The sequence below is a fragment of the Linepithema humile genome, chromosome 5, assembly GCF_040581485.1.
Source record: "Linepithema humile isolate Giens D197 chromosome 5, Lhum_UNIL_v1.0, whole genome shotgun sequence".
NCBI classification, from domain to species: domain Eukaryota; kingdom Metazoa; phylum Arthropoda; class Insecta; order Hymenoptera; family Formicidae; genus Linepithema; species Linepithema humile.
Window position 1 is genome coordinate 13,214,760 of NC_090132.1, and position 26,999 is coordinate 13,241,758.

Below are 26,999 nucleotides of genomic sequence, written 5' to 3' on the forward strand. Positions count from 1 at the left end.
ATTCGAAAAAAATCCTGGCCATATTCAAGGAATATTCTGGATATATATGGACAATATGCTTAGTATATGCGGAGAATATTCTAAGCATATGGGTAAGGTCACAATGTATGGATTGAATGTCTTTATATAGAATGTGCACATTATATATATATTTTTTTTAATATATATATATATATTAAAAGTAATGTTCTAATAATATGAAGATACTCTGAGATATATTGAAAGAATTTCTTAATATTATTATAACATCCTTAACGCGTATAACATGTTCACATTCTGTAAAAGACATTCAACCCATGCAATGTAGATATGCCGATGCATATCTAATAATAAAAATTAATTACAGTATATTTTTCTATTTATTTATATAATGTAAACATTTAAAATTTAACAATCGTTATACTTTATATATATCGACCATCATAAAATAACATAGTATAGTTTTTCTATTAACGTTGTCATTATAAAACGATTAAAATAAATTATTATCACAATGAGCAAAATTAATGCCGCAACTAAACTTTTCGAGAAAATGCAAAAAAAATGTTAGTAAATTAAATGTCGTTCAAAAAAAAAAATTACGGTATACTTGTATGATCTTAACAACTGAGTTTTTTAATTTACTTTTTTTTTATTTTTTGCGCTATTAGCGCGTTCTTTGGCGTGTGCTAGCCAAGTTTTTATTGGTGCAGCAATATCATCCTCGGTTGCACCTGTAAATCGTTTGCCGACCACATCTGGAAATTATATATTATTTAAATAAGCTGTATTAATAAAAAAAAATGGTATTTGGGAAAAGCTATACAACATTATGCACAATTATATGCTAAAAATATGTATGCGGTTTTAGCCGAGAATAATTATACATAATTATATGAAATTATGCATAATTATACAAATACTAAATACTATTTTTATTTAGATTGCACATTTATGCATTATTATTCTGGGCCAAAATTGATGCATATTTGTATAATTATGCAGAATTTTTTTGTCGAGTAGTACAATGAAAAGTAGAAAACTCACACAAAATTGCTTTACAAATACGCAAGTCTGAGAAAACTTCTTTCTTTTTGCCACCAACCCAACTAAATTGTTCTGCCAAGTCGTCGGAAAACAATTTACGCATTAACTGTAGGGACATATGTTTTAATGTCTTTCCACCGGTTTGCAGAAGCTGTTTTATAACTTGACTTCTGAATTCCTTGTTTGTCAAGTTCTCCTCCAATTTCCGTAAATCGCCATCAATAGTTTTGAGAGGGAGATTTATTAGTACATTCTCTTTCTCCTCCTCTAATAGATCATCTTCAAATTTTCGATTCAATGTTGCAAATGATTCCTTCCTAATTGTTTTTATTTCCCTTTGCAAATTCTGTATATCAAACTTTATGTTAGTTAATGATCTCACGACAAAGCGTTGAAACACGTTTACACCTATAATAATTAAAAAGAAATACTTTAAAAATTGTTTCTTTAATAAAAAAAAGATACATTCTAATAAAATATAAGTTTGCTTACTTTGATTATTATTAAATATATGACTTATTGGCGAATAGTCTATCAAAGGAGATGCATTTTCTTTTTGTTGTTCGAATTCGGGAAAATCAAAAATAATATTGTCATCAATATTCAAAGTTGGTTCTGACGTTATTACATTCGTAGCTTGATTTTCAGCTGCATGAGAATGAATGTGACGTACAACGGTACCAGGACTATTTTGATTTCTTGCAAATTCCGTATTTTTTCTTGCATATTTATTCGATAATGTATCCTGCGAATTGATACTTCCGTTATTGGATGCATAACTCGGTTCATTTGGCAATTCTGTAAGGGAGCAAAAACAGAAAAAAACTTATTTCAACATAAAAAACCAGAAAGAAAAGTTTGTTTTAAGAATATAAATAATTCTCTGTATTTTTTTTCGCTGGTATGCTTTGTGAAGTACAAGGAGATTTATTGAAGACTGGTATATCATTTGTTATCTGCGGCGTTGTATCATTTATGGCCAAGCGTTGATTACCATTTTTTATCAAAACAGCTGGAAATTAAAAGAAAATATATTCATCATTTTAGGAATAATGGGAATCTTAACAAGTAATAAATAAAAGACATCTATATTTTATGTTTTTATAATACTACAAAAAAGTATAGTATAACTTATGATTGAGGAATCTTGTCACGCAACTTAATAATTTCAAATAAAATTAATAATTAACCTGCGCGCGATTAGTATTTATAAAATTTCTGCATAAATCTGACGAATTTATATTTTTTACTCCAAATTATTTTATTTTACCTTTCTCTTTCTTTGCCTTGTAAATGTTAATAGGAGTCTTTGAATTGATGGTTTGAGGAGGATGGGGAAAAGGGTCTAATTGAACTTCTGTTCCATTGAATTCTTCCTCGTCGCTGCTGCTATTGCTCATTCGTGCTCTCTTTTTTCTAGATCGCTTTAACTTGTCCGCTCTTGCGTCTGAATCGTTATCAAAATCCGTTAATAATTCTGCATCTTTCAGCTTGGCCTTAGCTTTCTCATACGATGCTATAAATAAGAATTAATTATATAAATATTTTATATATATAAAAAATATAAATGCATATTAAATATTAAAGGCTTCCGTTGTTTAAAGGAATTGGCACTTTATATTGTAGTTTGCGAAACGTTATTCTATTGCAGAAATACGCACTTATCACTCGGAAACCAATGCCATAGAAAATATGTGAATATTATTTTAGCAATAAAAAAACTGCGTCAAAGAAGAAGAATGTGCAATATATTGCATAAATTATTAAGAATTTATACTTACAATCCTTGGCTATTATTTTTATAACTGGAATGTTCGTCCATAATTCCTTAGGTGGTTCCATGTTCCGAATAGCCTTTTCGTAGCGCTGTACATTTGTCAAAGTGGGCCATCGAGCCATTGACATGTCCTCATTTAACCAATTGCTTGGTATTAGTTGCAATCCATCGGAAAACTCGATGACGGCATAATAATCATGTTCCGACGGTGACATTATTTTTGGAGATCTACATTCAAATGGCATTTATATCAGTATGCAATAAAGGAAATACAGCAAAATTGTTTTTTGCAAGTGTAATTTTGACATATTTCATGACAACTTTTTGTAAAGACCATATTTGTAATTCTGATAGAGTATGTACTGCATATATTCCAATTAATGAAGAGTTGCAAGGTTGTTTATAAACGTCATCTCGATGAAGAAATTCTCGTCCTATAATTACGAAACTCTTTAGTTGCAAACAATATGCTATGTTTTCTATAAGAACAATTTTCCCACAACTTAAACCACAGCAGCAATTTGCATTGTTGCCTGCCTTTAGCGTCACATTTCCACGTCTTATACATTTGTATTGGGGGTCACTACAATGTGCAATAAGAGGTCCAGTGTTATGCTTTGATTTGAGATCAACTTTGAATTCAGTTTCCACCGAAGCCTTAATGATAACTGTGTTGTTTTCCATTTCAGCTATTCGTCGTACAATTTGCTGTAAGGGCTGATTGGGTTTTCTTACAAATCTTTTCAATGTCTGCATATAATTTTCAAATTTATATGCGCTAAAACCATCTAAAGGACCAAACTTTTCGACATCCTCGACAAGGTGTACGAGCCCGTGGACATTGTGCGAGACATTGTGATTTCCATACAATTTTGCGAAAGAAAAAACATAATGTTCTAGCACCTATGTGAACTTGGCACCCGACTTTTAATAAATAAAGTTTTAAATAAGTAAAATGATAGTACTTCGTTTGTAGTTGTTTGTAGTAAAAATATTTTCGTTTGTAGTTCAACCCATTATCAAAAAAAAAATGTTTAAAAAATGACTGTCACCCGACTTTAAGATTTTTCAAATCCGCTTCTTGCACGTGATTCAGAATCGTTTGTAGTTGTTTGTAGTGATTTTCCTTTCGTTTGTAGTTGAATAGTTTAAAAGTTATAACATATTTGCAATAAACAAATAATGTAACTTTGTCAATTTTGAAGATTTTTCAAATCCGCTTTTTCCACGTGATTCAGAATCGTTTGTAGTTGTTTGTAGTGATTTTCCTTTCGTTTGTAGTTGAATAGTTTAAAAGTTACAAAATATTTGCAATAAACAAATAATGTAACTTTGACAATTTTAAAGATTTTTTAAATCCGCTTTTTCCACGTGATTCAGAATCGTTTGTAGTTGTTTGTAGTGATTTTCCTTTCGTTTGTAGTTGAATAGTTTAAAAGTTACAAAATATTTGCAATAAACAAATAATGTAACTTTGTCAATTTTGAAGATTTTTCAAATCCACTTTTTCCACGTGATTCAGAATCGTTTGTAGTTGTTTGTAGTAATTTTCCTTTCGTTTGTAGTTGCACCGTTTCAAAATTATGATTGTTTAAACAATTAGCCAAGAGTGAACTTTGTTAATTATAAAGATTTTTTAAATCCGCTTTTTCCACGTGATTCAGAATCGTTTGTAGTTGTTTGTAGTGATTTTCCTTTCGTTTGTAGTTGCACCGTTTCAAAATTATGATTGTTTAAACAATTAGCCAAGAGTGAACTTTGTTAATTATAAAGATTTTTTAAATCCGCTTTTTCCACGTGATTCAGAATCGTTTGTAGTTGTTTGTAGTGATTTTCCTTTCGTTTGTAGTTGAATAGTTTAAAAGTTACAAAATATTTGCAATAAACAAATAATGTAACTTTGACAATTTTAAAGATTTTTTAAATCCGCTTTTTTCACGTGATTCAGAATCGTTTGTAGTTGTTTGTAGTGATTTTCCTTTCGTTTGTAGTTGCACCGTTTCAAAATTATGATTGTTTAAACAATTAGCCAAGAGTGAACTTTGTTAATTATAAAGATTTTTTAAATCCGCTTTTTCCACGTGATTCAGAATCGTTTGTAGTTGTTTGTAGTGATTTTCCTTTCGTTTGTAGTTGAATAGTTTAAAAGTTATAACATATTTGCAATAAACAAATAATGTAACTTTGTCAATTTTGAAGATTTTTCAAATCCGCTTTTTCCACGTGATTCAGAATCGTTTGTAGTTGTTTGTAGTGATTTTCCTTTCGTTTGTAGTTGAATAGTTTAAAAGTTACAAAATATTTGCAATAAACAAATAATGTAACTTTGACAATTTTAAAGATTTTTCAAATCCGCTTCTTCCACGTGATTCAGAATCGTTTGTAGTTGTTTGTAGTGATTTTCTTTTCGTTTGTAGTTGAATAGTTTAAAAGTTACAAATTATTTGCAATAAACAAATAATGTAACTTTGTCAATTTTAAAGATTTTTCAAATCCGCTTCTTCCACGTGATTCAGAATTGTTTGTAGTTGTTTGTAGTAATTTTCCTTTCGTTTGTAGTTGCACTGTTGAGAAGTTACAGTAGTAAAACGGATAGAGAAAATACATATCTTCGCCACTTTTCAAGATATGTTAAATATACTTAAAGACCTTGCAATGAACCGGTTAACATGTTTCTGGATATGTCGGAGTTATTCGGTTTGTAATCGTTTCAAACCACTTTTATGTATAAACTTTTTCTCTGTGCATGCGTGCGTGCGTGCGTGCGTGCGTGCGTGCATGTGTGTGTGTGTGCAGTTAACAATTTTTTATTTTAAATTTTTTGTTTTTTTTTGTATTTTAAAGTTTATTGATATATTAATAGGTTTTTTAACTATTTTCAATACGCTTAATTTTTTAAGAACTTAAAATACGCTATACTATACTATATAAAAGGTTTTAAAACCAAAAATTAAAATTTTAATTTTATTAATAAGAAATCCGAAAGAATCATTTTCGGATAAAAACAGAAAGAACTTAAACATATAAAAACATAAGATAAAATACTCGAACATAAATGAAAATAAATGTTAATAACTTATATTAATTAATAAATCACATGTGAGTGTGCGTGCACGCGCACGCGCGCGTGTGCGTGTGTGTGGTGTGTGTGTGTGTGTGTGTGTGTGTATGTGTGTGTGTGTGTGCAGCTAACATTTTTTTAATATTAAATTTTTTGTTTCTTTTTTTTGTATTTTTAAATTTTTTGATATATTAGTAGGTTTTTTAACTATTTTAAATACGCTTAATTTTTTAACTACTTAAAATACGCTATACTATACTATAAAAGGTTTTAAAACCAAAAATTAAAATTTTAATTTTATTAATAAGAAATCCGAAAGAATCTTTTTCGGATAAAAACAGAAAGAACTTAAACATATAAAAACATAAGATAAAATACTCGAACATAAATGAAAATAAATGTTAATAACTTATATTAATTAATAAACCACATGTGAGTGTGCGTGCGCGCGCACGCGCACGTGCGCGTGTGTGTATGTGTGGGTGTGTGTGTATGTGCAGTTAACATTTTTTTAATATTAAATTTTTTGTTTCTTTTTTTTGTATTTTTAAATTTTTATTTTCAATTAACGTTGGCTGAACTATCAATAACAAATATGTAGAGCAATCTTGTAATTCAATTTTAATATTGATTAGAAACATAAGCATGGGAGGAATTACATAGAAAGTATATCGTGAAAGAGCTGAAATAATGAATCGTATTGTCTCTTCGAAGGACAATGTTATAGATTGTGCCATGAATGTGTCCTCTTTGATATCTAAATTAATAGATAAAAACAAAAGATACTTAAACATATAAAAAACACATAAAAACATATTAAACACATAAAATAAAATAGTTAAACATAAATTAAAAAAATCAAAGTTAAAATAAATATGTTAATAACTAATATGGATCAATAAACCATGTGGATATTTTAATCTTAAATTTGGGTCTGGTTTTGGCTTTTAACATAATATAATATATGTATGCTCTTTTTTTGGAGAAGTTCACGATTGCTTATAAGACACGGTTTTCTATTCGTTGAGAGATCATCATACTTTTGCCATCTACCAGTTATTTTACGTACATATGTAAGATAATGGCCTATAATTTCACCTGGAATATATATTATAGCTGCGACAAGTTTATATTGCATTTCAAAAAAATACAATTCGGTGGATAGTTCAGCCAACGTTAATTGTTTAGACGAGTCTGGATATCCAAGTCGTGAGGCCAATAATTCATTTTCAAGGCATTCAGTATCTATGAATATATGCTCTCCGCCAATGTTAGTCGAATTGACTTTGGAGCCTTTGCAACGATTACAAATGGGATTTTTTATTTTATAGCATTGATGTACTGCTTCTTGCAATCCTCTTATACCCTGTTTGTACAATGGAATGGTATTTACATTTAACACAGGAATTATATTTTTTTTTTGGAATTCACAATCGTTGCAATCACATGTATTTTCTAATGATGGCACATCATGCATTAACTTAGATATCAAAGAGGACACATTCATGGCACAATCTACAACATTATCCTTCGAAGAGACAATACGATTCATTATTTCAGCTCTTTCACGATATACTTTTTGTGTAATTCCTCCCATGCTTATGTTTTTAATCAATGCTAAAATTGAATTACAAGATTGCTCTACATATTTATTGTATTCGGACCATTCGCTATAGCCGCCAATAATGCATTGTGCAATCGCATCAAAGGGACATGTGTTTTTAACCATCATGCGTTTATTATTTACTCTAACTGGAGGCAAAGCATTACCATTTATTAATAAAGGTGCAACGCTATTGCATTTGGGTCGTTTATGTAAATTTTCGACCTCTGGACATACGGTTAAATATTTTCCTCGCTTTTTTATTTTATTTAAGCCTCTCCATGATTCCATTTCATTTAGGAAATTTGCATTACTTGCCGTATCCTGCAGCGTATCGTTAACGTGTAAACTGCTATTTTTATTTAGTTCTGTAATCTCCATAAAAGTTTCTTCATTTTTAAGTTGTAGGCTGCAATCATCACTCGCATCGGCGATGTCACTCTGTTCGTTGTGAATATTGGGAATACAGGGATCGTTGAAAGCATTGCAATCATGAGATATCTTTTTTTCAACAGCTGCTAGGTTGTTACAATCTAAATAAGTTTTATGCTGCGATAGAAAATTATTAGGTGCATTTAAAAGTTTCATCGTCCCGGCCAATGATCTCAAATGCAAAATGACAAATTTGTCCACTCGGTTTGATGTAGCACCTTTAAATATCAAACTTTTTATTTCTCGAAAATATTCCTCGCTACGAGCAGAAGACGCAATCAAGTTTTCAGCTGTTGTGGACATAACAGCAGTCCACAATAAGAAATGTCTGCTCAATTTGAGAAGACGAACTCCAAAATCAGGACAATAATATGGATTAGGACGAGTTCCACTGTCTTCTTTCCTACTATTTTTCTCAATATTTTGTAAAAATTCATAAATTTTACTACCGGGTGTCACATCTGTATCATCCTCAGAATCCGTGAACGTAACAAATATATCAGATTCTGTATCATTGTATACGTTCGTATCTATCTTGATGATTTGAATAAGTCTACGTTGCGCACTGTAACAGTGGTTGTTAATATTTTCTACGTCTTCTGAACTAGAAAAAGATACAGACAATACATCTGTACATATACGACTAAAATCATTAATTGTGGAACATTTCGATAAGATACCAACACATCGAACAAAAAAGTCCTTAACACTGGCTGGTTTATGAATAAAACAAGGCCATCGACACACTAATTTTATTATATGTGCAATATCGATGCGTATTATGCAGGCTATTAATGTTTTATGTGTTGGTAACGAGAGCATCCTCATGCAATTGTTAACATAACTTTGCAGATCGGTATTATTAAATGCGAGAGCAACAGCATTAAGAAGCGCCAATGAATAGTCCGTCACTACTTGTTTAGGACACGGCACACCTGAACGCAGCCACTCCCGCATCCAATATGTTAACATATTTGTGTCATGTTTTTCAGACAACATTTGAAATATAGGCAATATTTTGCCATTGAATGCTGTAACTGCTTGATACAAGAATATGGAAGCTTTCGAATTGTCCGGTTTCAGAAGCGACTTTACTAAAGATCCAGTTGCATCAATACTTATACTACCGGTTTTATCGTTTTTCATAAATTCTTTAAATAAAAATATTTGTTCCGGACTCCAGTAAATAATATAAAATTTATCAATTGCTATTTGCTGGATACAGCCAGCAAACTCTAAACTATATTTCACTTCTATTAGAGAAGAGATTGGATCTTTTATTTTCAAAACTCCTAATTCTTCATCGCGATACAATTGTTTTGCTTTGCGCAGAACACTTTCCGAGTATAGGTTCGCAGGCTCCATATCACCGAAATCCATCAGTTCATTGGCCTTATTTCTACGCCATGTATATGTTGATTTTTCAAGCACTTCTTTTACAACATTCTTTCTGTTATTTCCTCGTAATTGTCGTTTTTTTACATGAATAACATCTCGGGTGTCATAAGTAGAGATATATAAATGTATGCCTTCAGCAGTCGGTTCATCGGTGCTATAAATATTAATCTCAGTACTGCATTCTGAGCATCTCCCTTTAATTTTCAAAAAAATATCACCGGGAATATGACTAATTTTGGCATTTTTGAAATGGAAAGCACATGGAATTTTTAACTCTTTCCATACATGCTCATAAATAATATCGGTCCACCCAGGCTTTAATACTTCGTACGTGCGATTTTTATAGGAAATAATGCACGGATCGATCTTATCCCACTCGCATTTTGACATGTGAATTTCTGCACGCAATGGTGGTAAAATGTGATTCGATTCATTCATGGACCAATTTGAATGAATACTTTGATCCGAATTGTTCTTCGAAGTATTAGAGTCAACAATATTCTTTCCATATAATTTATCCAAAATGCCATTTCTATTTTGTGTGATATACATATATATGTAACATTTCGTCATCGACCCATCTAATATGTCTGACGCAGTTTGCCAGACGGAATCATTATATGGTTTAAACTTATCTTCGTAAAGAAAGTGTAACTCTTTTAGAGCTTCATAAATCTCAGATACGCTCTTCCTCGGTTTGCGAGGCATTTTAATTTCCGCACACACAAAAAAATGATCTTGCAATAATAGCTAAAATTTTCTAGGTGTAAAAAATTAACTAAAACAGATAAATGATTAGCAACTGTTGTGATATTGCATATGTAATTACTTAATCAGTTTAGATGACAGAAACAGAATATATATCTGTATTGTTTGTGAACTTTAAAAAGAAAGTTTCTCTAAAGCGGCTATCTATATAAGATCAATCACGTGTTAGATCATGCAATGAATAACATTTAGCAATGGTACCTAAATTTTTCAGAAGCTATTGCTAGAACATTACTGCTATAAATTCTGTATGTGACAAACAATGTTTTCACAGATACGAAAAATAGCGATATATTCTTGTTGCGATATCTAGAAATCTAACTACATCAGCGAAATATTTTTTTGAGTGCAGAGACTGTCTCACGAGATGAATGCAGAAAGAAATGCTCTCGCAGGCCGAGCTTCCTATTTATACTCCTCCGTATCAGTTGGAGGGGCACGACTCATGCGCAGTGAAGAGAAAATGCAGTATAGGCATATATATATATAACGCTCCTATATTGTTAGCCCCGCTTACTTTCCATGGACGGTGTGTGTGCCGATGAAGTGAGACAGACGATTTGGCTGTTCTGCACATGCGCGATGTCTGTATCTTGCGTACACTCAAAAAAATGATCTTGCAATAATAGCTAAAATTTTCTAGGTGTAAAAAATTAACTAAAACAGATAAATGATTAGCAACTGTTGTGATATTGCATATGTAATTACTTAATCAGTTTAGATGACAGAAACAGAATATATATCTGTATTGTTTGTGAACTTTAAAAAGAAAGTTTCTCTAAAGCGCCTATCTATATAAGATCAATCACGTGTTAGATCATGCAATGAATAACATTTAGCAATAATACCTAAATTTTTCAGAAGCTATTGCTAGAACATTACTGCTATAAATTCCGTATGTGACAAACAATGTTTTCACAGATACGAAAAATAGCGATACATTCTTGTTGCGATATCTAGAAATCTAACTACATCAGCGAAATATTTTTTTGAGTGTAGGGAATATATGTACAGGTATGTACAATACGCACAACGCAGTCTGCTCCAGAGTGAAAAACGAATATCATCCGCACCGTAATGTTTTCCTAAACTCTCGAGCTCAATCAGCAATATAAGAGTATTACATATATATGAGTATAGAGAGAAGTGACTCTCTACTCTTCACTCTCCCGCGAAATTACGTCATTTGTTAATTATAATACGTTATAACTTTTAAACTATTTAACTACAAACGAAAAGAAAATCACTACAAACAACTACAAACGATTCCGAATCACGTGGAAAAAGCGGATTTGAAAAATCTTCAAAATTGACAAAGTTACATTATTTGTTTATTGCAAATATTTTGTAACTTTTAAACTATTCAACTACAAACGAAAGGAAAATCACTACAAACAACTACAAACGATTCTGAATCACGTGGAAAAAGCGGATTTGAAAAATCTTTATAATTAACAAAGTTCACTCTTGGCTAATTGTTTAAACAATCATAATTTTGAAACGGTGCAACTACAAACGAAAAGAAAATCACTACAAACAACTACAAACGATTCCGAATCACGTGGAAGAAGCGGATTTGAAAAATCTTTAAAATTGTCAAAGTTACATTATTTGTTTATTGCAAATATTTTGTAACTTTTAAACTATTCAACTACAAACGAAAGGAAAATCACTACAAACAACTACAAACGATTCTGAATCACGTGGAAAAAGCGGATTTGAAAAATCTTCAAAATTGACAAAGTTACATTATTTGTTTATTGCAAATATTTTGTAACTTTTAAACTATTCAACTACAAACGAAAGGAAAATCACTACAAACAACTACAAACGATTCTGAATTACGTGGAAGAAGCGGATTTGAAAAATCTTTAAAATTGTCAAAGTTACATTATTTGTTTATTGCAAATATGTTATAACTTTTAAACTATTCAACTACAAACGAAAGGAAAATCACTACAAACAACTACAAACGATTCTGAATCACGTGGAAAAAGCGGATTTGAAAAATCTTCAAAATTGACAAAGTTACATTATTTGTTTATTGCAAATATGTTATAACTTTTAAACTATTCAACTACAAACGAAAGGAAAATCACTACAAACAACTACAAACGATTCTGAATCACGTGCAAGAAGCGGATTTGAAAAATCTTAAAGTCGGGTGACAGTCATTTTTTAAACATTTTTTTTTTGATAATGGGTTGAACTACAAACGAAAATATTTTTACTACAAACAACTACAAACGAAGTACTATCATTTTACTTATTTAAAACTTTATTTATTAAAAGTCGGGTGCCAAGTTCACATAGGTTGTTCTAGCAGCTGTTGTGTATATGGTAAAAGAGAGTGTAATTTTTCACAGCACATTATTCTTACAGCCACGTGCAAAGATACAAAATGATTATACAGATCAGATCGCAACTTTGATTTTAAAGCTATAGGGCCCGTGTACAACAAGAATTGGCGATATTCCGTAGCTTTCCACATTCTAGCATATCTTAGCGACTTTGGTTTTCGTCCAAATTCAATTGGAAGGCATGGTAACAACTCGTTTTCTAAGCGTGCTGATATTTGCTGCTGTATAAGAAGTCGAAGACGATATTTTAAGTCACCATATAACCATAAGTTTAACGATTTACGAGTAACTCCCAAACAAACTAGATGCATGTAATCTTCGGGTACATTCGTAACGGGGCCAAAATTTGGTATTTCCAATAGATTGCATGTAATGCCGTCTTTATGATATGATTCATCAGTTTTATTTTTAAAATTTTTATCTGTTCTTTGCGGTGCGCCAAAGCGTGGAAAACAAATTCGGTTTTTAATGTAATCTCCTTCAACTGTGCATTTTGTGCAACTTCTGTAGCCCGTATGTGATATTACGCTTAATGCAAAGGACTTTGCTGGTGTATCACATATCAGTTGAAATATATAGCAAGGGAAATGTCGACCATTGAATATAATTCCGTCTGAACATAATATTTTAGCTTTTTCTACTAAATCTTCAAAAAAATTATTTGCCGAGGCAGGTTTTTCTTTTCCACAATAAATTCCAACAGTGAAAACATTTCTGTACGGTATTACAGATGCTAAAATTGGCCACAGCTGATCCGGCATTGATTTCCAAAGTGGTAGTCCATCAACACTAAGTTGCAAATTAATGCAATCTGTAAGGTCCCCGGTTACCCGGGATAGTATTTTTAATATGCCACTTGTTAAACCAAGATGGAAATATATTCCTGGTGGAACATCTCGTAATGTAGTTTTTTTAGGTGTTTGCAGAAGTGTCCGTGAATCTACAGGTAAACAGGAAAATTCAGTACATTCATGCTGTCGTAACCGTCTTAATAATTGTGATAACGCATCATGCTTGATATGATATCTAATTGCCCAATCAATAAGGAATTTTTTCATCGGCTCATTACCCTCTTGTTCTTCGTACTCTTGAAATTGTGGCAAATTAGCTACTTCATCATTGATGTCGTCTTCTTGTTCTGAAGATTCAGAATCGCTGAATTTGCGAACGTGAAGATATTCATATTCATATTCGTTCCATAACACTTCTGTTTCGCAATCCTTTTGTACCTGTTCCTCATTATTATTATCACTATCATTATTATCATAATGATTATCTTGAAGATTTATCTCATCATATCTGCTTTTGTTGGTTTGCAATAACTCGTCTTCTACATTTGAACTGGTCTATGGGGAAGAATCAGTGTCATCCAATAATGCCTTCGATAACAGTTGTATCTCTTCTTGCCGAAGTCTGCGACGATGTCGATTAGAATAGGAGCTTATATTTTTCAATAAGCTTTTTCGATTCATTGTCACCTGCGCATTTACTAATTTGTATTACTCTTCATTATAATAGCCTTGTGCGAATTTATCGATATAAACTGCCACGCAAAAAATATATAATTGCCAGTAATGACAAAATACAAAATACAAATTATTAAAAAAGACCGGTGGTAAAAAACACTAAACTTTAATTGTTATTAATTTTTATATATTTTTAATAATCACACAAGAGATTCTAGAGAGTGTTAAATAGCGCTAGATTTATTTTATGTACATTTAGAATCTGTTTATATTTGGAAATGTTTATGAAAAAAGTCTGATTTCTTTGAAATATTTTAAATAATTTTAAATACTTACTAAAATATAAACAACGGAATTAAAAAGTGTACATAACAAGACTGCATATTTGCAATAGTGAGAAAGCATGATATGTAGCGAAAAATATGAAGTGCAAGTATGGGAGAGAGGATTCAATAAACACAAAAAGAACTACGAAACATATAAAGTCGAACGAATATATAGTCGTTTCTTTAAAATTATTTATGTTAGGTACTACTTAAATGAGTTCCTAAGACACCATTTCATTGATAATATAAAATAAGTAATTCTGCAGACATGAAAACAATACTTTACGAAATAGTTTTTATAGTAGTAGTATTTAATAGTCACTTCTTAAAAACGGATCTTAATACTTGTATATTTCATAGTCATGTTATTTCTTATAAGAACATTAAGCTTTTTCGTGCTTCATCTCATTAATCTAAAAAATGTTTTTTAATATCAAAGCATATTTTATTTGTGACCGCGCGCATAGAATGTTCTATAAAATATAACCTTAATTATAAGTATCAAAAATTTTCTGAGATTTAACACTGGGAAATCTTTGATATTAGACTGAGGTTATTTCGCAATTCGGTGCATGAAAAACACGAAAAGTTGTGCTCTCAAGTCGCGTCTTACTTGAGACTTGTCGGGATGTGAAATAGATATATTGAAATTCAACAATAAATCTTTTGCACCGGCTAAAAGTGCAAAAAAAATATATATATATATACAGGGTGTCCCAAAGCACCCTTAACAACTATCGTGAGGTGATAGAGGAGATCGAGACGAACAAAAAAGTCTAATACCATTTTGCGATATTTGCAATAATAACAGAGATATTTAATGTTAAAGTCAGGCGAATAAGAGCGCGCCGCGAGAAGCGCTCGAGCCGCCTGAGCCGTAGGACGGCCCAGTGTGTACCATTATAGGCCGTCGGCGCGCGGTAAGGGGAAGGCAGCGCGCCGCTGCCCATGGTTACGTCGTCGTTCCCGCGTCTTACCGCGCCGCGCCAAAAGACTCGATAACCGATAGTACAAAATAATAAATAATGAAAATAATAATAAATAATAACAAATATAAATTAATAATTAAATAATAATATGTATAAAATGTTTGAGCACGTTTTCCGTAAAATATCGTATAGTATTTCAATACATGAGATAACGATTACAACTTACATTCTGCTCTGCTTCACATAATTCTAGTGTCTACAGAATTGGCAAAACGCTCTACACTGAGAGAATTTTCTCTTAGACTTTATCCTGAAAATCATACACATGTTTGATTAACTTTACTAAACTACATAGTAAAATTAATCAAACATATTTTATATTTTATTGTGATAGATATTTTTATTTTTTATTGTGATAAATATTAATCATAAAAATTCTTATAAAATTCTTTCCAAATTGTCCCACGATTATCATGATTTTTAAAGTATAAATTATAAGAGAAAATTCTCCCTGTGTACGAATTAAAAAAAATACTAAGAGTTCCAATAGCACTTTTAATAGTTTTTCGATAAAAATTAAAAGATTCTATGTACATACACATTTCTTATTAAAAGAATTAAAAAATTAATTTATTAAAAATTAAAATTGAAAAATATCGTTTTAACTTTGTAAATCTAACACGACATTCTCTTCCCTAATTACTAACACGCATTAAATATTATAATTTGTAGCAAGACTTCCTGATAGCTGTTCAACTGCCAAAATGCTTCTTGCCAAAAATGATAGTATTTAATGTGTTTTAGTACTTAGAATTAGAGGAGAGGAGTACGACACTTCGCAAATCTAACACGACGTTAGATTTGCGAAGTGTCGTACTCCTCTCCTCTAATTCTAAGTACTAAAACACATTAAATACTATCATTTTTGGCAAGAAGCATTTTGGCAGTTGAACAGCTATCAGGAAGTCTTGCTGCAAATTATAATATTTAATGCGTAAGTTAGTAATTTAGGAATAGAGAATGTCGTGTTAGATTTACAAAGTTAAAACGATATTTTTCAATTTTAATTTTTAATAAATTAATTTTTTAATTCTTTTAATAAGAAATGTGTATGTACATAGAATCTTTTAATTTTTATCGAAAAACTATTAAAAGTGCTATTGGAACTCTTAGTATTTTTTTAATTCGTACACAGGGAGAATTTTCTCTTATAATTTATACTTTAAAAATCATGATAATCGTGGGACAATTTGGAAAGAATTTTATAAGAATTTTTATGATTAATATTTATCACAATAAAAAATAAAAATATCTATCACAATAAAATATAAAATATGTTTGATTAATTTTACTATGTAGTTTAGTAAAGTTAATCAAACATGTGTATGATTTTCAGGATAAAGTCTAAGAGAAAATTCTCTCAGTGTAGAGCGTTTTGCCAATTCTGTAGACACTAGAATTATGTGAAGCAGAGCAGAATGTAAGTTGTAATCGTTATCTCATGTATTGAAATACTATACGATATTTTACGGAAAACGTGCTCAAACATTTTATACATATTATTATTTAATTATTAATTTATATTTGTTATTATTTATTATTATTTTCATTATTTATTATTTTGTACTATCGGTTATCGAGTCTTTTGGCGCGGCGCGGTAAGACGCGGGAACGACGACGTAACCATGGGCAGCGGCGCGCTGCCTTCCCCTTACCGCGCGCCGACGGCCTATAATGGTACACACTGGGCCGTCCTACGGCTCAGGCGGCTCGAGCGCTTCTCGCGGCGCGCTCTTATTCGCCTGACTTTAACATTAAATATCTCTGTTATTATTGCAAATATCGCAAAATGGTATTAGACTTTTTTGTTCGTCTCGATCTCCTCTATCACCTCACGAGAGTTGTTAAGGGTGCTTTGGGACACCCTGTATATATGGGTAAAATAAAAATACCTCTTTTCGCTAGGATTCCTCGCTCGACACGTAATCTAGGTGGATTGACTTCAGAAAATAGGCACGATAGACGAAAACCAAAGGCCCAAAAGTAACAAGCAAACCATTCACGACGAGCACGAGATGACAGCGATTAATAAACAATGGCTAATGTGAATGGTGGCGCGCGCCACGCGCCGGTGGGCGGCGCGACGTGCAGCACTGGCATGCAGTTTTTGCCATAAAAACGCGGACTGATTATTATAGTGTTTTTCATTGAAACTGCACTCGTGCAGTGTTTCCATAACAGCAATGTTAAAATTTGCACAAAGACAGTGTATATTTTAACATTGCTCTCATGGAAACACTGCACGAGTGCAGTCCTAATGAAAAACGCCATTAGATTCAATAGAACGTGACAACATTAATTAATGACCAATGAAAAAATGACTAATGAAAAAAACTATATATATATGTATATATACATGTCCATAGGAAATTTAGAATATACTCAGAATATATTCGGAATATTCTGAAAACACACTTAAAATATATATAATAAACTTTAAAAATTTTTACTTTGTACAATATCCTCAGAATATACCAATAACTCTATATACTTCGTATATATACTCAGTACATTCTCAGAATATTATTTATATATATGGCAGATTCGGTATGTATTCAGAATATACTGAGAATACAATATGCTATCTGGGATGTGGCTCCTAAGAGATAATTATCTCCATTTTCAACATATTTATCGCATATTGCCATTATGAGTGTTATAAATATAGCTAAAATAATAATTCCTAATGTAATCCATCTTGTGTTTTCGCGTAAAAAATTTGATGATTTTTTTACATTATCAGATATAGCACTAGAGTACTTATCCATTTATATGATAACAAATTAGATTGATGTCATTCATTTACTGTATATTATAGGTACAATTTTATCATATTCTTTAACAATATCTAACTCTATTCTAGTCCCGTTTATTGTAAATATAACATTATCACCTACAATATCCATTATACCATCAGAACTATGTATATTATCATTACTACTAAAAACTGTAAATTTTTTAACAATGGGTAGATTATATTTTTTTTTTATCTTATTATCCATATTCATAACAACAGATCTTACTACAAGTTCATAAATACTTAGTGGATATACACTAAGTATAATGAATATTATAGATATACATGTAAAAATAATATTGAAAATATTTAGAAATAGCATTTATATCAAATATTAATATCATTAAATGGGTGAATTGGAAAAGATAGTTGCTCAACACATTAATTATGCAATAGAAAACACAAAAAGTCTAGACATTAATATGAAAGATAAAATACTGACAGAATATCAATCTTTTACGTCTAGAGTTTTCATAGGATTGAAGACACTATCTAGTTTACTTGTATTTTGGGACACTGGATTTGGAAAAACTTTATTAGGATTATATATAATTAAGAATATCACATACATATATCCTTCGTGGAGAATATTTATATTTGTAAAAGCTAGTTTACACAAAATTTGGGAGGAAGGAGTATCTGATTATTGTAATAAGAAAGTTGAGATACTACATTATGATGATAATAACGTTTTTTTAAAATTTAAAGGAAAATTAGAAAATTATAAGAACAAAAGAGACAGAGTATTAATTATAATTGACGAAGCGCACAATTTCATACTACGAAATAAAGAAAAGGATTACGACAACAAAGAGAGAAAAATAAACAGATTATACAGACTTATAAGTAATGTTTGTAATGAAAAATACAATAAACTACTTCTAATGTCTGCAACTCCAGTTGTAAACGATATAAAAGAGTTTAATATTCTTGTAAATTTGCTTAGAAAAAATATTGTGTAAATTTTGACGAAAGATATTTTGATGACGAAAAGTTAGTTAACAGAAATAGGTTGAAGAACGGACTACTTTCAATAGTTTCGTACCAAAAAGTTGAAAACGATTCGTTAACAAATACAATTGAAAATGATAATTTTGCATCTAAACGCATTCACATATACAAAATACTAATGACAGATTATCAAGAATCATTTTACAACGAGGCAGAAAAATATGAGTCCTTGAACAAAGATTTGTATAAATTGAAACCTATAAGGAGAATGGTTTCAACATTTGTATACGACGGTTTGAAGATCAGAGAGAAAATGACAGAAGAGGAATTTAATAACTTTATAAAATCAAAACTTTCTTCTTTTAGACGCAGTATAGAAAATATGAGTTTTGATGATAAAATTATCCAGAAATTTATAAATAATGATGATGACAATATAAACGATGAAAATTTTCATAAACTAAAACAATATTCATGTAAATACATAGAAGCATGTAGACTTATATTAAAGTCAAAAGGTAAATGTTTAATATATGAACCATTCGTAAGTTACGAAGGAATATCCACACACTTAAGGAATATTTAAAATTATTTAAAATTAGTTTTATAGAATATTCCAAATTATCAAATATTAGGGAAAGAAACTTATCAGAGTTTAATCACATTAATAACGACAGTGGAAAATACGTAAAATGTTGTATTTTTACTAATGCTGGTAGTGAAGGAGTGTCTTTTACATGTGTTAATGATCTTGTTGTTTTGGATATACCGTGGTCAGAATCTCAATTAAGACAAATTATAGGAAGATCATTGAGATATGGATCTCATTATAATATAGATAGAAAGTATGTAAATGTTCATATAATATTAGCATTTACAAAAAATGGAAAATCTTCTGATAACGAAATGTTTCAACTTATAAAAAGAAAATTAAATAGAATAACTCAATTGTACTCTCTTCTCAAAGAGTCGTCAATTGAATTTATTTATAACAAGTACAATACATTAGAACCTATAAACGAAGAATATATTTTCGATACTATAAAAAATAATAAAATAGAATATGTAAATGAATCTAAAACATATAAGATCAAAAAAGTTATCAAAATAAAGTACGTTATTTCAGATATTATTGAAGACGGATATTTTGATTCTGAATCAAAGTATATATATGACAAAGATATGAATTTAGTTTGTAAGGCTAAAGAAACTAATGGTATTTTGGATTTGTTCGTTAGAAATGGAGAATTGATTTATAATGTTGATAACTTATAAATAATGAAGAAATCACATTTTTGGAATAAATATAAGTTCGAAAATGTTGATGGTATTATAGATACAAATGATCCTTTAATTAAAACAGATAATAAAAATTTTATAGTTGAATTAGCATCTATTAATGATTATGTATGTATTTATTTATTTATGAAATACAACTATCCTATATTGTATGACGAGATATATTTTATGAATTTTCTTAAGTCAGAACATAACTTAGTACTAAAATTAAAACATAATAATAATATAATTAAATAGTAAAACAATTTGTTTATCACAAAAAGATAAAAAATTTAATTATAAATTATTAAATAAGATAATTTCAAAAAAATATAGTATAAATTTATATGATAGGAATTGTTTAGATGATATTCATAAAGAAAATATCATAAAAAATAATTAAAAAAAAATGTAAGAACAAAAATTTATATTTAAAATTTGAAAGTTTTGAAAATCTAGACTTTAAATTTAAAGATTGTATATTATTATTTGATAATCAATATAACTTTATTTATTTATCTTTTAATACTATTAAGGATATCAGGAGGTGTTTTGCATCAATTTTTTACATAGATCATTTCACGTTTATAAATAAAGTAATATATCATTTAAACATTAATAACGTGTGTGATATTCTACAGTTCAATATTAAAAAAGATGAAAAATTAATGAAATATTTCATAAAGTTGGAAAGTGAATTATACTATTACTTCTACAATTATAATATGACATGTGAAGTACACGACAATATATATATAACGTAATTACAGTGGCATCTAATAATCTCAAGGATTGTAAAGTACTTGTTTTTTGAAAGAAGTACAAAGACTTTAATAATATTAATTTCTTATAAATTGTATTTATATACAGGGTGTCTGGCAATAATCGCCCCACCGGTCATATACAGGTAGAGGAGGTCAAATCGAGTAGAAAAGTCCTTTACCATTTTTTAATTTTCATAATAAGTACTGAGTAATTAACGAAAAAAGATCGGCGAATCCGCGCGAGTAAAGCGCGCGCGGTGAGAAGGACGTCCCACTGCTACGTGATCACTAGGACACAAGGATCTTGCGTTACGCGCCGCTCGTATGTTGCCATTGTCATTTGTAAAGCGCTCCTCCCACGCTTCATCGCGCGCCTAGTGATCGCATAGCAGTGGGATGTCCTTCTCGCTGCGCGCGCTTTACTTGCACGGATTCACCAATCTTTTTTCGTTAATTACTTAGTACTTATTACAAAAATCAAAAAATGGTAAAGGACTTTTCTACTCGATTTGACCTCCTCTACCTGTATATGACCGGTGGGGCGATTATTGCCAGACACCTTGTATATATTTTAAAAGAACAGCGAAAGTTATTACGCAATAAAGCCTTTAAAAAACAAATGGGGCTAATTTAAAAATTTACTGGTTAATAAAAATTCTTTAATATATATTTATAAAAATGGAGAACGTGTGGAATATGGAAACGCGCATAAGCATAGCAATACATATGTTACCGTCTGCGACGAAGCAACAAATATAGGCCGTTCGAGAATCGCGCAATCGCAATCGAGACGCATCCTGGCAGATGGATTGGACACTAATAGCGAATTATTATATAACAATTAAAAATGAAATGCAAACAGGCGCACGCTTTCGATTGATTGCGCGATTGTGCGGCCGACAATAACCATAAGCGAACAACGGAAACTTCGAGCCGCTTGACATAAAATAATTCAGTGCTTAACAAGCCGAAAAAAAGAAACACTAATTATATCTTCACATAAATATCCTATAATATATTCAAAACCAAAGCATTGTAACCTTCTAGAGGCAAAGAAGAAATAGAAAAGTACCTAATCTTGTATGGTTTAGTTCGACCACTGATTTGTCCGTGTGTGTTCGTTACTAAAATATGTTTCTTTAGTAAAAAAATTTTGAAAAATTTTTACCAACGTGTTTTAGATTTTCCAGTTTAATGTTCCTCAATCCTTTCTTTGTTATGCAAATTTATGTAAAAACAGATGGCAAATTGTTAATAAAGATTGAAGTTTATCTAACAAATAAAACTAAAATTGTAATTAATGAACGACAATTATTAAAATTAAATATTAGCAAAGAAATATAAGATATTTATATGTACCAGTTCTGGCCATTATATTTATAACTATTTAAAAAATTATTTTTTTTATAGTTGGAGATTGAAATATGTCTAGCCATTGAGACATTTATCTTATTACATTTTCTTTTAACAACAATTTAACAAATAAAATTTGAAAAAAATCTTTTAAGATGATGTTTCTTATATGCAAGAAACTTCTTCCACTCTCACAAAAGAGAATCTTGCTGAGAATCTTTACCTACCCACAGTCATTATCTTTGTCAATAAACTGCAATCTAACTGCCAAAGCAGAAGTTCCAAAGTTTATCGACAGCAAAAAATAAAAAAAAAATATAGAAATAATAAAGTTTTTAAATTCTTATATGCAAGGAACATCCGCTCTCGCGGAAAAAATCTTGCTGTTTGCCCACCCAAAGTTATGTCATTATCTTTGTTATCAATAAACTGCAAACTAACTGCCAAAGCAGAAGTTCCAAACTTTATCGACAGCAAAGAATTAAAAAAAAAAAGTGATAAAAATTTTTTAAATCCAAACTATCTGAAAATTCTAATGGAAAATCCTACCTAATAGAAATTCTACCTAACACAAAAACTTATCTATAAAAAAATTCTATACCTAGGAGTTCGTAAGAAACTATAAACCGACAAAGTTTAATAAGATTGAATTCTTCGCGGAATCGTTTGGGAGTTTATCGCAGAATCATTTAGAAATTTTTCGCAAGATGCTTAGCGCAGAGCTCAGCTCAGTTACCGCTATTTGCATCTAAAATTCGAGAGGGAGTTTTTCGCAGGACGCTAGCGCAGAGCTCAGCTCAGTTTCCGCTAGTTGCGTTCGAAATTTATGTTGATAGTCGACCATTGTTCAATGATCGATCGTATCAACGTTGTTTCGAGATCTGTGCTCGACCATCATCGATGGGACCACGAATTTCGAAAGTCCATGCTCAACTATGGGATCAACAACACTAGAACTACCGACGATTAACATATACCAATTTCTATTTCTTTTTTCTTTTTTTAATAAAAAGTGATAAAGAGAAAAAGTAAATTAATCAATTTGATCATTTAACACAATGCAACAAGTCACAGAAAAAATCTCAGGAAATACAGCATTATAAATTTAAGTAATTGTTCTAAAAAAATAAACCGGTTATTTTAACCGCTTTGATAGTTCTAGTTCTGTTAAGCCATAGGACCACGGATGCATGGGTAGGCTAGGAAAGATTACGAAGAAATTGGCGTATAGCAAGAATACAAGAATAAATATATTTCAAAATTTTTAATAAAAAATGTGCTCCTTTTTTTTAATTGATAAATTGTTTCAAATATACCATAATTTATCAGTATATTTACGTTTGTGTAAAAGAATTCTTTTTTTCATTTTTAATTTATATTTGTGATACGTACATATGTATGTATTTAAAAATTTTCTCATTTTTGCTTTTCAACGCCAATTTATATATTTAACCCTGGAAATATATAAAAAGTTAAACCACTTACCGTAAGGAAGGAAGAAAAAAAGTACACATTTACACAGAAAAAAAGAATTTTGCTATTGCAATAAAATAATCGTTGCTATTGCATGTTAAATATGTTAGCAATAAAATTTCGCTATTGTAACTACTTTTATAGATTATTCGATATGCAACAAATCTGTTTCGTTCGAAAAAATCGACAAATTTTAAAATGAGAAACAAGTTAAAATTTGCTGTTACAACAAAATAAGTTATTTTTAATAAATTTATTTTACTGTTGCAATGAAATTGTCGTCACTAATACAAATTTTGACAATAAGATAAAAATAAATTTTTTATTATACATATATTAGCAATATAATTTGCAGATTTAACAAAACTAATTTCGGTAAATAAAATTATTATCTATAACAAATCTCTTTGCTGTTCAAATAATAATTAACAGTAAGAAATTTTGCTACGATAGCTTATATAAAATTTACTGCGGCATCAAATACTTTTTTTCCATGTTTAACAAGTTTTTTTCTTTAATTTTATGTATAATCTTTTTTTTTAATATTTTTTTTTTCTATTTTTTCTCATATAAAAAAAATATAAATAAATATATAAACAAACATAAGTACATTATTCAGAATAAAAATATATTGGGTTATTTAGAAAATTTGATATAATTTTTATAAAAAAATTGAAAACAATTTTTATATGTTTAGAGTCATCTTTGTCTGTAATATATGCACCATTATATTCGACAACTTTTGGCCATCTTAAACAACTTGTGCATACATTATTAAATAAAGATATATAAACATATAAAAATTATTTTCAATTCTGTCATAAAAAAATTCTACAAACTCTCTGAATAATTCCAATATATTATGTTCTGATCTGTCAATCATGAAATACATTTAGGAAATATTCCAGGATTAAATATTCATTAACGCATCTAAGTCCTAGCTTATCCATTTTAAGATAATGAATCGAAGAAATAGTGTACTTTTCATAATTTTATTCAAAGTATTCTGGTGTATGATTATATTTTTAATATTATATGATTAATATTTAATATATATGGATTCAAAGGGTTATTAGGCTGATGAAAGTTGTTTCAACTTCGGGCTTAATCAAAATCAAAATTAGAAACACTTTGTTTCTTTTTAATGTACAACGCATTTTGCAGGTAACATATTTTTTAATAATTTTTATAATTATAATCTAATATAACATGTATCTTTTCTAGATATATATAATAATATTGGTAACACATAATTAAATTTAATATAAATTAACTAAAAAAATAAGTATTTCGTTCTTTTAAAAACAAACGCACGCACAACTCCAAATACTTTTAAAAAATACGAGAGAATAAAATTTTGATATAATTACTATAAGACAATAAAAATTATACGACCTGCAAAGTGTCTCGCGTCTATATATCTTCACACTATTATTCGATCCATTATCTTAATAATAGAAGACAAATTAAATTAACTCACCGATCGATGCGCAGCAGCGGAGTTGTCGTTCTGTTGATCTGCATAGTTGATCTGTAAAACACGAAATAAATCAAAATTATAGCAGCGTTCACAATATAAAATATTTGTAAAATCATAAAAAATATTGAGTACATTGAACTTTTAATTCGTTTTCTAAGCAAATATGTAATAAAAGAATTATTAAAAAAGTTTAATTATTTAAATAAAAAGTAAAAAAATATGCGAATAAATTCTAATAATGATAAAAATTAACTAATGTAAATATTTTGTCTTTCAAATATTTTAATGTGTACAATATTTTCAACAAATAAATGAATTATTGCTTACCGTAAAGTTGCTCCGCCGGCGCCCGATGCTCCTCCTGAGCCTCCTCCTCCTCTCAGTGGTCCATCGAAGCACTCACATTGAATCTCACGCGTTCGCGGCGCATGCATTGCTCGCATGCGTACCTGAATACGAAAATCACGCGATACTTAAAACGGCACTCTCGACATCACAGGCGAATCGAATCGAATTGTCCAAGCTGTGACGTTACGCGCGAATTCCGTCCGCGTTTCAGACGACCACATTTACCAATTGGGGCACGATTCTCTCAAAACAGAAGGCAAAGATAAGCTCGAAAAAGATGAGGTGATTAGTCATCCAATCAACCGACTAGATACAAGACATCTGAAAAGCAATCGGTAGCGTTTGACTAACTCCGGTAGCCGTCCTCGACTACCTTCGACAGTCCGGCTATCTGTACAACTAGCGCGCTGCACGTAGAACCGAAGATTGCCCTGCCGTAGTGGAGATTTTATGATTGAAACCGACCTTTCCCTCCCCCGAGCCAAGCCTAAAGTCAAAAAAAATTGTGTCCCAATATTTGTCATACAGTAAAAATGCGTTCATCTATAGATTCGCTATAACTCTCGGTAAAAGTCTATAACTCCTCCTCCTCTCAGTGGTCTATAAAGTATTTACACGCGATCGCGACGCGAATATGAAAAGCGCACGTCACTTTAAACGGCACTCCGCGTTTTATATTACTGCGAAATTACAGCGGAACAATGTTACAATAATCATACGATATTTTAGCCGACACTCCCGACGCGTATTTTGTCATATTAGAATGAAATTTAAACTCGAATATCGCTCATTGCATGGAATACGCGTTCGACACGCTGCCATGTACGCAACAGGTAATGGTAGAAAGGGGGAGGAAGGTGAAAGACTGTGAAAAGTAATAAGAATTGGTGGTAGTTGAGGGGGGGGGGGGAATAACGCGCCGATACGCGAACGGTCTGCCTCGCTCAAGTCCCGCCGTGCGAATAGTAACAATTCATAGGCAAGGATTCATTCGTATAAGGTCGTGTCCAGTGATGCCAATTCGAGCTCGCTGGTACCATGGGTACCGTAGTGGAGGGGATACGCACCGTGTGCTCGCCGAGCAACACGGACATGTGACGTCAGCGATTTCGCTTGTGTGGGTATCCCCTCTTCTACGGTACCCATGGTACCAGCGAGCTCGAATTGGCATCACTGGTCGTGTCGAAGGATTCAAGTGTGATTTAGGAGTAGGGGAAAGAAATGTGCATGCCGATACGCGTGCGAGAGAGAGAAAGCGTGGAAGTGAGGGAGAGAGGACATAGAGCACATAGGCTACAGAGCGTATGTAAACAACCCCACCAAACCTTCCCTTGCTGTGAGTGAAAGAA

General features: G+C 30.8%; 1 protein-coding gene and 1 long non-coding RNA gene across 4 annotated transcripts in view; both read right to left on the reverse strand.

Annotated features, from left to right (window-relative positions):
* The window catches only part of LOC137000221 (uncharacterized), a 37,038-nt gene extending 10,608 nt beyond the window's left edge, over window positions 1–26,430 (reverse strand). Inside the window, exon 1 of the long non-coding RNA XR_010890498.1 lies at window positions 25,630–26,430. This is a non-coding gene — a long non-coding RNA (uncharacterized lncRNA). The remainder of the gene's footprint in view (window positions 1–25,629) is intronic.
* On the reverse strand, window positions 1,324–18,000 carry LOC137000219 (uncharacterized). 3 transcript variants are annotated; one of them, XM_067356247.1, is made up of 4 exons: window positions 17,099–18,000; window positions 2,808–3,031; window positions 2,297–2,542; window positions 1,324–2,038 (listed from the first exon to the last, which is right to left on the reverse strand). In XM_067356247.1, exons 2-4 carry the CDS (start codon window positions 3,016–3,018, stop codon window positions 1,890–1,892), a joined length of 606 nt encoding a protein of 201 aa, XP_067212348.1. In that variant the 5' UTR covers window positions 3,019–3,031; window positions 17,099–18,000; the 3' UTR covers window positions 1,324–1,889. The 3 variants fall into 3 exon arrangements, 2 of the variants coding, with proteins under 2 accessions (XP_067212348.1, XP_067212346.1); XM_067356245.1 differs by lacking the exon at window positions 17,099–18,000 and having other exon boundaries at window positions 2,808–5,083; XR_010890497.1 differs by lacking the exons at window positions 1,324–2,038; window positions 2,297–2,542; window positions 2,808–3,031 and adding an exon at window positions 12,905–13,903.
* Window positions 26,431–26,999: the final 569 nt, after the last annotated feature.